The 10,697-nt window shown below is 44.4% G+C and overlaps 2 protein-coding genes across 3 annotated transcripts; both read right to left on the reverse strand.

Moving 5' to 3' along the window:
* Positions 1-1,478: 1,478 nt before the first annotated feature.
* On the reverse strand, positions 1,479-5,439 carry LOC119284511 (protein WEAK CHLOROPLAST MOVEMENT UNDER BLUE LIGHT 1-like). 2 transcript variants are annotated; one of them, XM_037563629.1, is made up of 3 exons: positions 5,348-5,439; positions 3,873-4,655; positions 1,479-3,622 (listed from the first exon to the last, which is right to left on the reverse strand). In XM_037563629.1, the coding sequence occupies exons 2-3, from the start codon at positions 4,623-4,625 to the stop codon at positions 1,787-1,789; spliced, it is 2,589 nt and encodes an 862-aa protein (XP_037419526.1). In that variant the 5' UTR covers positions 4,626-4,655; positions 5,348-5,439; the 3' UTR covers positions 1,479-1,786. The 2 variants fall into 2 exon arrangements, with proteins under 2 accessions (XP_037419526.1, XP_037419527.1); XM_037563630.1 differs by lacking the exon at positions 5,348-5,439 and having other exon boundaries at positions 3,873-5,331.
* A 1,602-nt stretch (positions 5,440-7,041) lies between these two features.
* LOC119284510 (putative pentatricopeptide repeat-containing protein At3g01580) lies at positions 7,042-10,090 on the reverse strand. Its single transcript, XM_037563627.1, has one exon. The coding sequence runs from the start codon at positions 10,045-10,047 to the stop codon at positions 7,072-7,074; it is 2,976 nt and encodes a 991-aa protein (XP_037419524.1). The 5' UTR covers positions 10,048-10,090; the 3' UTR covers positions 7,042-7,071.
* Between the last annotated feature and the right edge of the window lie 607 nt (positions 10,091-10,697).

Raw genomic sequence — 10,697 nt, forward strand, 5'->3', positions numbered from 1 at the left:
GAGAGAGCAAAGTTGTATGTAGAATAACCAACAACCTTTGCACAAGCTCCAAGATGAAATAGAGAGCAATCATATTTATTTTCTCATCATCTATTGGATACCTTAGATACAACCCATTGAAGTAGTTGTATGATAGCTTGTTGGTTGATGACATGGACATTTTACCAACAAGACTAACATACAATCTATTGAAGGTGCCCTTAGCAAGATAGTCTAGTTGGCATGCATGATACTAACTATGATACTCCCATTACGAGCAGCCTAAATGACCAAGAACTTGTATTGTACATGCATTGATGAGTTTTCTTTTGATCCTTGCATGAAGTGATTTAGACTAGCCACATTGGGAGTAACTTCAGCAGTAACATCGAGTCCAACTCAGCAAAGTTGCTTATGTGGCATTGAGTTAATGAGGAGAGAGATAGTTACAGTAACTTAGCTAGTTACTGTAACATCACATGTCCCAATGCAATATGAGTCTATAACCTAATAAATGAACCTTTGCATGACACCACACTTATGTTACTACCCACTATGAAGGTAGTAACATAGTCTAGGAATATGTGTATATTACTAGTGTATGTTACTCTTCATTGTGGCTAGTTAATGCACACATAAAAAACTAAACATGTGATGGTACACCGCGTGTGACGTTTTATGACGGCAACAAACGGTGGTCACTTTTTTTCATTCTTCTCCGTGCATGGCGACTCAAATGTCACAATAGTTTTCAAAGACAGCCACTGTTGAGCTAGCTCGTCCTTTTTTTTTGCCGTGGCTACAGTTCTTGAGGAAATACTACCTCTGTACGTCAATATAAGATGCTTTTGCAGTTCAAAAATGCCTTACATTAGCTTACAGCGGGTTTTAACTAAATAAACAGCGGAGTGTGTGAATAAAGAAATGGCTTATGACAATTCTCACTCATGAGGGCATGGAAATTTAAAAGGAAATTCTTTTTAAAAAATGCCCAGCGACGTGCGCGACAGCTTCATGCTATGCCGTTATGCCAGCTTGAGGTGGCCAGCAGCGACGAGCACGGAATGTCGCGCCGACAATGGCGGCTGCCACCGCGGAAGGAACATGGTATGCCACTATGCCAGGCGTCGTGTGTGGAGAGCATGTCGATTGGCGCGCGCGTGCGTCCCACGGACACGGCTGACGCCGCCGACAATCCGCCCGTCGCCGGCGAGCGCAACCTGAACATTGAGATGTTGAGCGCCGGCGCCGGGACCATGATTTCCCCGTGCCTTCTCCAGGTACCTCCCAATGTACTAGTAAGAACAAGCTGAATCTTCAGTCTAAAATTCAGAAGAAAATTTCAGCATCAGAAGAAAGGGCGTTGCAAGACCCACCACCGTAAACTGAAACTCCCAGCATCCACAATGTTAACAGCATCAGATCCGAGAACAAGAGCCGGATGCATGCAGCTCCCACCCATCTTATCCAGCACACGAAATTCGTCCAAAGTACTAGTACTTATCGAACTCAAGATCCAGTTCATCAAGCAATGGAGTCGGTCAAAGTTACAGGCACAAACACACGGTAGTAGTATTCAAAACATTACAAATTTACAAGCTTTTCTTGTACACCTTCGCAAGTTTACAAGTTCGTGTCTTCTCCGTAGATATAAAAATTCCATGAAGACTTCACAGCCCGTGATCCAAGAGTTCTGCAGCATCGCAGTTGAGCAAGCAGAAGGCACTTCTAACACTTGCTTCTTTTTTGTTGTTGTTGTTGTGGGGAAATAGTTCTAACACGTCTGCCAGAAAGAGAGCACACCGTGTTACGCCGCTGCTGTGAGCCTCCTCCTGGCCAGGAACATCATCATGCGCCGGAGGAACGGCGGCTTCTTTGCCTTCTTCGCCTTCTCGCGCAAACCTGGGCCGGCAGGGCTGCTCCTGGCTGACATATCCGAGGACAGCGGATGAACCAAGGCGCAGCTGTCTTCTTTGCATGTGCCCTTGATGTCCCGATCGCGCTCAACGACGATCACCACCGGGTTTGAATGTTTAGTTTCAGATTTCAAAGCCTCAGCGGTAGCCTTACGACGCTCCCCATGCTCCTCCCTCCATGTCCTCAGTTCCTGTTCCATGGCCAGCTTGCCTTCCGTGGCACTGTCGGCCTGCTTTTGGGCAGCAAGCAGCGCTTGCTTTCGTTCTTCCAGAACCTTGTAAATTTCGCTGAGCTTTGCTAAGACGAGAGACTCGGAGTCCTTGGCCATCTCAACCTGCGCAACTGCAAAAGATATCTTCTCGTGCACAAGCTCTTCTGCCTGATGGGACTTCTCGATGAGAGACGCATGTTCATGAAAGTCCAGTGTGATCATTCCAGGAGAGCCTTGTTCTGCAATGCTTGCTGCAAGCTCGCTCTCCTCCAGAGCTCTGAGAGCATCAAGCGACAGCCTCTCAGACTCTTTCGCTGCTTCCGTCTCCTTCAGGACTGCTTGGAGCCTGAATTCCATAGTACTCAGATCAGCCTTCGCTTGCTCCATTTCTTCCTTGCTCGTTCTTAGCATCTCCTGTGCCTTCACAGCGAGAGACTTTGCCTCATCAGCTTCCTGGGCTGCAGCTTGCAGAAGCCCAGGCAACTCGCTCATTCTATCGCAGGATTTCTTCTCCTTGGACTGAACTGTTTCCAGTTCCTGTTTTGCCAGCTTAATCTCTGCCTTGAGAGAAGTAATGGTGATCGATGCCATTGCTTCCAGCTGCTGCATGGTGGCAAGTGTTTCTTTCTCTTTGCTCAACTCTGACTGAAGTGATGCAGCAGCAACTTTCAGGGCACAGACTTCATCTCTCGCCTTATCAATGCTCTTCTTCTGCTCCTCAAGCTCATCTCTTGATAGAATGGTTTCTTCTTGCATGGTCTCATCAGTTTTGTTTCCTTGTTCTTGTGCTTCTTTAATTAGCTTTTCCTCCACATATGCATTTAGCTCTTCGTTGTGCTTCACCAGCAAGCTGGATGATATTTCGAGCTCTGATTTCAGATCTTCGATAGAGGAAAGCTTCTTGTTGAGTTGACTCAGCTCCTCTTCTGCTTGCCCTAGATCCTTCTCCCATTTAAGACGGTCCTCATCTCGAGCTAAGGATGCACACGCCTTGTGTTTTTCAGCATCATGGCGCGTGGCACGAGCCAAATCCAACACTTCCTTCAGTTTGTTGAGCTCTACAGTGAGCTCCTCTGCTTGCTTCTCAGACTCTTTGGATACTATGATGGCTGCCTGAGATTTTCCAATGGAAATGTCCTGTTCAATCAATAAAGAATCATAATTCTCCTGAACCCCTTTTAACTCATCATTGACCAACTTCAGTTTGGACACCAGTACTTTGTGCCGTTCTTGGATATTTTTCAAAATCTCCTCGCCTGCAACACTATCACCGCTAGCTCCTCCTTCCTCCATCTCTGGTACAATAAATTGGAAGAAATCCAAATCCTCCTTGGCATCTGCCTCTTCATGTTCTGCCCTCTCCAGGTCATGTTTCAGGTCTTCAATAAGCTTATTTGTTCTCTTAATCTCATTGAATACAGACAGCTTTGCAGCCTCTGCAGCTTCAGCTTGCTGTTTGCAATCTGAAATTTCGTTCTTCAGCAGACTGACCTCGAGTTTGACATGATCACCCACCTGGATATACCAAGATTGTTAATCATACATAGAGAAAGTAAAAAAAAATGTCTGTGAGTGCTCAAGTAAGTCTCAATAAAACTACAAAAGATAGGATTAAGTTGTAGCTGAGAGAATTAATGTAAGATAATTTATTAAGTTGTAGCAGAGAGAATTATTAAGTTGTAGCTGATGCAAATGAAAGATAATTTATTAAGTTGTAGCTGAGAGAATTAATGTAACAAACAAGAGAAGGTATGCTGTGAGTTACCTGCACTGGTTCTGTTTTGCGCGTTTTCCAGTTGATGCTCCCACCAAATCTTGAGGCAGCCACCTTCACTGACTCAATGGGCTTCGTTGTATCGACAAAAAAATTATCAGTCCTCGAATAATTCCCACTGTTCAATCTCCTCACGGGCGCAGGCATTTTCTGTCTAGTGTCTCGTAGGCTCATTTGGCGATCAGGCAATCTATGCATGAACCGTGGTTTATCTTCTTTCACCTTTTGTAAGATAGCAGGTGGCGCCTCACAAGCAGTTTTCTCAGAATCGGGACAGGAAGCACCATCTTGAACGTTATGCAAAGGTGCACATTGGACCTCTTCTCTTGAGCTAACTGAAGTCTGTGGTGTTGCATGTGTGTTTTCTTCTGAAGAATGCGTTGTCATCAAGTCACTGATGGCATCCTTTGATTCATCAACTTCGTTAGAGGCAGATGGAAATCTGTGAGAATCTTCTTTGATTGATGGCAACCCACTGTGGTCTACTTCTGATGATATGGAATCACCAATGGAAGCCTTTTGTTCAACCGAAGTCTCTTGCAGATTGCTTTCTTCGTCAATCAATATCAAGCTTGCAGGAAGTTCTTGGTGCATTGGTGTCTCAAAATTGGCACATGCTGTTTTCTCAAGGTTACTGCTTTCATCTTCATTGGTGCCTTCAGTTGGGCTAGGCTCTACAGAATTTTGCACAGATTTTGGTGAAGACAAACAAGAGTCGCCCACCTCAAGATTGTCCTCTACCATTCTTCCAGTCACAGTTTAATTTTATATTAACTGTGGAAGAAAACATTGAAGATGAGAATTAGACTGGAACAGCCAAAACCTAAGTATGAGTACCAGTTTACTTGCCAAATAAAGTAAAACATGCAAACACATACACAACTACAATAAACTCAGCAAAGGGAAGTCCTGAGATACAGATTGTTTAATGAAGGAGGGATCTTCATATGTGATGTTCTCATCCAAGAACATTCAGGAAAAGTTTGAACTTGATAAGATTTTATAGATGATAAATACATGGTATAAGAGCAAACCAAGTAGTACTTTTTCTCAACCATAACTATCTGAGAAGCCACAAAACATTGACTTGATGATTTGTCATGGCAAAGGTTCATCTAGCATAACTATTTTGGCTAAATGTTCTTGGACATAACAAAAGTACGATCTGGACATGCAAACAAGTTGCAGGACACCTCTAGATTTTGGTTTAATTTTTGATCCATGTAAAACCAATATTGCTTTATCTATGTCAAGAACTGAGGTCTTCATATGTAAGCAAAATACATGGTTAAACAAAATAATCCAACTTCAAGCTAAGCAAATATCCTAGAAATATCCAAAAATAAAACTCAAGAACTCATGAAATGAAAAAATAAAAGGAAAACATGATTTCAACTGAGCCAAACAGATGACAGTATCTGAAAGCCATGTGCGTGATCAGAAAGTAAGCAAAAGCTGAAACTTACTGAAGAGTCGAGACCTCGTGCCTGTATATTTCGTAATTGAAGGATGAAGGATCTTCAAAACGAGGGGAGGAGACTGGAGATGGGGAAAAAGGTTTGGGAAGTTTTTGCAGGTATTGGGGAGACAACACTGGAGGAAGGGTTGAAAGAATTGGGACAGTGGAGAGCCACCTGGGAGTAGAGAATAGGATCAATTTAAAAATATTCATATGTGGGGAAGACTTGGACTTATTCCCCTAATGCAATATTTGGTTTGATTTCTTCCTGTAGTTTTTGTACACTATTTTACTTTTATCAAAGCTACTGGCACAAGCTGGATGGTTGAGGAAATTGTGTGCCAGCATGAAGCAGGAAGCAGGAACAACTGTATTGGAAATATTCATTTAGAACCTCATGATAGTTGGAAACAACAGAAAAGCGTAGTGCTTCAAGTTCCTCTTTCTGTAGTTTAGTTGGCATTTCATTGATTGAATCATTCTTCATATGTCATTCAGTGCGCAGATTGGTTAAAAGTTAAAAAAAAAGGAACAGAATAAGAAAGCATCTCGCGATCTTCTTCTTTGTAACACAGCATTTTTTAAGAAACTGGTTTGATCTGTTTTTTTTTCTTTAGAGTAAATCATTGTGTGCGCAGATTGGTTAAAAATTAAAAAGAAGGAACAAAAAAAAGGAAGCACATACGGAAACAATTACCTAAAAGTATCCCTGTATTTTTCTAGCAGAACAGATGATGTCAATCATTGTGTCTTGATTTCTACCGTAACAATTTACTGTGTGTGTACCTAATCAATGATAACATGGAAGTTACCATATGTGAAAGTAGTAAGTCAAGCATTGCTGGGACAGGATACTAATAATCTTTACAGTGGTAAATGTGGAGGATTGTCTGGAAGCCCACCCTGGACGTTCTTCCTTTCTTTTCTGAAGAAAAAATGGATACTATAATTGATTCGAGAAACATTGGCCCTTTCTTAATACACCAGTGCTACAAAATATTTCGCGTGTAGTTTCTTTCATAATTAAAACGAGACACCTTTGCAGGTAGAAAGATTTGTGTTGCCTGTTTGGTAGAACTGAAGTCTTCCCAACAGAATGGGCATCTGCACCACAAAAACAACTGCTAAGACGATATATAACAAGAAAATGGCAAGGCCACATACCCTTATACCAACATTACGAGGTGTCAACAGTATAACATCTATAACTGACTGCCCAATCGTCAGGAGATCTTGTTGTGTTCATGTACCTGATACTCGAATATGATAGAATGGATATCTCATTGAGATTCTGTTGACCTAGCTTGTCCACAATCTTCTCCAAATCAGACCAAGCAATTCTTTAAGGTATCACCATAACAGCAATGCAACAGCTGTGAAGCGCTTACCATTTAAATGACCACAATCTTCCTTTAAGGATAACAATGCATTTAGCATTTTAAAAGCAAACAATCCTGGTTGCACTGAGATGGAGATATTTCAAACTTTGTGTAACAACTAGCTACTCCAAGAAATTAATCCATGGATGAATGATTTAGACTATTTTCTTGCGTTAAAAAAATGCTCTAACAATTGTCAATCTCGCAGAAGAATGATTTTGCATGTTTTCTTGTGTTAACAAATGCTCTACCAGCTGTCAGTAAACAAACATCAACTTAGGCTTGAGCAGGTTTTCAACACATTCTGACAAAAAAAGTTCTCTAGCTAATGGAGCTTGTTGTAGGATCAGGGCTACTCAATCAAACTGATTCCCACATCTTTCCTCAACCCTTTTGCTTCCATATCTAACCGCAGCCACTCATAGTCATTCCATTTACCAACTGAAGCATAGATGTTAGAAAGCATGACATAAGACCGTGGATTACTGTGGTCAGACTCAATGAGCAATTTCCCCACAGCCTCACCAATTTTGGAATTTCCATGGAATCTACAGGCTCCAAGCAATGACTCAAGCAAACTTTCTGATGGTCTGAATGGCATTGACCCGACAACATCATAGGCTTCATCCAAGTGGCCAGTTCGACCTAGCAGATCCACCATGCATGCATAATGCTCCATCCTCGGTGTGATGCCATAGTCTATCTGTAGTGATTTAAACAAGGATCTTGCTTGCTCTACAAGGCCACTATGACTGCAAGCTGACAAGATACTAACAAAAGTTACGTCATCTGGCTCCACTTCTGAGGCTATCATCATGGAGAAAAGGTCAAGGGCAGACTTGCCATCCCCATGTAAACCATATGAGTTGATCATTGCACTCCAAGTAACAGAATCTTTTGCCCCTGAGCTATCAAAGAGCTCTCTTGCAAATGAAATGCTTCCACACCTTGAATGCATGTCAATGAGAGCATTGACAACAAAAAGGCTTCCACCAAAGCCATTCTTTAGTAGGAGAGCTGTAACACATTCTGCCAAATCTGCTTTTCCAATCTGCGAACATGCTGAGATGAGTGCCAACATGGTTACTGCATCAGGATTCACATTAAGGAAGCACATCTGCCTGAAGAAATCAAATGCAATATCAGCCAGCTTGCACTGAACACAGGCAGATAAGATGCAATTCCATACTATGATGTTTTTCTCACCAACCGAATTAAAGAGTTTGCAACTGTAATCAAAATTGTTGAACCTACTGTACATACAAATGGCTGATGTGAGCATAGATGTTTCTAGCCTGAAGAAATTTCGAACTGCATAACAGTGGACAGATTTTCCTTGCAATTGGTTCTGACAAACAGGCAATACATTCAGTAACGTAATATGATTTGGCTCCTTTTCATTCTTCACCATTTCATAAAACAGAGGTAAGATCTCTTCAGATAGGTTGTTTTTACGGTATCCAGTCATCAGAACATTGTAAGAGACTGTGTTCACAGAAGGCAAGCTGTCAAAGAGTCGCTGGCATGCCTCAACAGAACCACAGTTGCTGTACATGGTAATGAGGGTGTGTGTAAGAGAAACATCCGTACTGCATCCACTTTTAACTGCCAAAGAATGAAGTGATTCTCCAATTGTGGCGTCCTCAGCCACCGAAATACTGCTGGTAAGGCCAATCAGGGTTACTACATCAAACTGCAAGTCTGCTTGGCGCATCTGGCGGAAGAGTCTTACAGAAGCCTCTGCATCTCCAGCTTCAGCATAGCCAGATATTATCGTGTTCCAAGATATCAACATAGGTACTTCCATTTTCTGAAATAACTTGTAGGAATCTGAGAGTTCTCCACAGTCACCGTACATAGCCAGGAGTGCATTCATCACGCTTTGGTTCAATTCAAAACTGTTTCTCACAGCATATCCGTGGATGGACTTTGCCATGCGTAAATCTTTCATGTGCCTGCATCCAGAGATCACCTTAATGACAGTTGTTGCATCGGGTGCAACACCTTCGGTTTGCATCCTGCGGAATGTATCGAGAGCAGTGTGCCATTTGTTGTTCAAAATGTACCCAGAAATGATGGAGTTCCACAGAAGATGGTTCTTTCCGGTACAACTACAGAAAAGCTGCACAGCTGAATCCAACTCCCCAAGTTTAGAATACATAGAAACAAGAGCGCTGACAACAGAAATCTGCTCTGCTAGGCCAAACTTGATAACCATACCATGCACAGATTCGCCGATGTGTACACCAAAAAAGTCACTGCAGGTTGGAAGGACAGATACCACTGTTACCAGATTAGGCCCTAGTCCTGCGCAACGCATCAACCTGAAGACCTCGAATGATTCCTTCCATTTATCATGCTGCATGTACGCTGAGATCATGGAATTGTAAGACACCAAATCCTTAACAGGCTGCAGATCAAAGAGCAACCGCGACGAGGAAAGATCATCAAACCCAGCGTACATTGAGAGGAATGCAGGTGTAACGGATTCATCAGCAAGCACCCCACATTTCAGTGCAAACGCATGCAGCGAATCACCCGCATCTGAATCTCCGACCGCACTGCACACACCGACAGCAGCAACAAAAGTGCTAGCGTTCGGCCTCATGCCGCCCTCCTGCATCTCCCGCATAGCCTCGACAGCTTCTCTGAAGCACCCATTCAGAGAATACCCCGAGATCAGCGCGTTCCAGGAAATCAGGTCCCTCTGCGCCATGCAGTCAAACACCGCCCTGGACGCGCCAACCCAGCCAGCCTTGGCGTACATGTCAAGCAGCGCGGTCTGCACGCCGACATTGTCCCCGTGCCCGTCCCGCAGGACCCTGCCGTGCGCCTCCCTCCCCAGCCGAAGGCAGCCGACGGCCGTGCATGCCTTGATGACTGGTGGGAACGTGAAGTTGTCTGAGCCGCCGCCGTAGGCGCACGCCCTCCTGTACATTTCAAGGAGCTCCTGGTGGAACCCGTGGGCCGAGAAGCAGCGGACGGCGAGGTTGAGCGAGTACACCGTGGGGCGGCGGCGGTGGGACCCGGCGAACACCGACGCCGCGGCGCCCGGCATGCCGAGGGAGAGGTAGCCCTCGACGGCGGCCGTGACGGCGGAGGTGTCCCGGTTGATCGCGCCCGTGACGGCCAGCAGCGCGTGGAGCCTGCGGAGGCATTTCGCCGAACGGGTGGCGTGCGCGAGCTCCGCGAACGAGTCGGTGCGTGGCAGCGCGCTCGACGGGGCCGGGGCCGAGGAGGCGAAGGATTTGGCGAGGGTTTGGTTGGATCTGCGGAGGAAGCTTCCGGCTTTGTGGGATTTTGGGAGGGTTTTGTAGCGCGGGTTCATGCTCCGGCGTCTCGACTCTGGACGTGGACGGCGCAATGGAGCGATTGCTCTTCTGTCAGCTGCTGTGTGGAGGGGTTCGGTTAACTGTTTTTTTTTTCATTGTTTTGATGTAGCTTACCACTCATGCCAAGTGGTGGTTCGGTTAACTGTCGAGTGCCAATAGTGCGCCTGTTTTGGAGTATAAAAAGTTGGAAATATTCAAACGACTTTCACTCTCTTTTTTTCCAAAAAAAATCAGATCTATTATAAAAAGTTTTTAGAAGTATAAGGCACATCAAACATGATAAAAAAAAATACATCGATGTCTCTAGACCACCGAGCCGCCGTTGTGTCGTTGTCGCCATTTCTCTACCGGAACCGCCGAACCGGCTTGACCTTATCGGTGACAACAAAGAAGTCTTTGTGCATGTGCCCCTAAGGACCAACGTTCTGAAGTTGCAGTCGTCAATGTTGAAACCTTGAATAGATCTGAAGCAATTGATACTAAATAGGCCTAACCTCGCCGCCCCCAAGAAGATGGCAGAATCTATGCCAGAGTTTCATCGACTATGTCCAGGTGCCCGAACTCGAAGAGGATCAGAGCCCGAAAGAAAAACTCAAAAAAGAAGCGTCGTCATCTGCCCAAGAGTCGCACTACTGAGGAATAAAAA

This window comes from Triticum dicoccoides, chromosome 4A, assembly GCF_002162155.2.
Source record: "Triticum dicoccoides isolate Atlit2015 ecotype Zavitan chromosome 4A, WEW_v2.0, whole genome shotgun sequence".
Classification (NCBI taxonomy): Eukaryota; Viridiplantae; Streptophyta; class Magnoliopsida; order Poales; family Poaceae; genus Triticum; species Triticum dicoccoides.

Excerpts from the sequence above, each read along its gene's own strand:
- LOC119284511 (XM_037563629.1), bottom strand. The coding sequence starts at position 4,625 with ATGGTAGAGGACAATCTTGAGGTGGGCGACTCTTGTTTGTCTTCACCA. Across the intron at positions 3,623-3,872 it reads GCAAAACAGAACCAGTGCAG|GTGGGTGATCATGTCAAACT; the intron begins GTAACTCACAGC and ends TGGTATATCCAG.
- LOC119284510 (XM_037563627.1), bottom strand. The coding sequence starts at position 10,047 with ATGAACCCGCGCTACAAAACCCTCCCAAAATCCCACAAAGCCGGAAGC.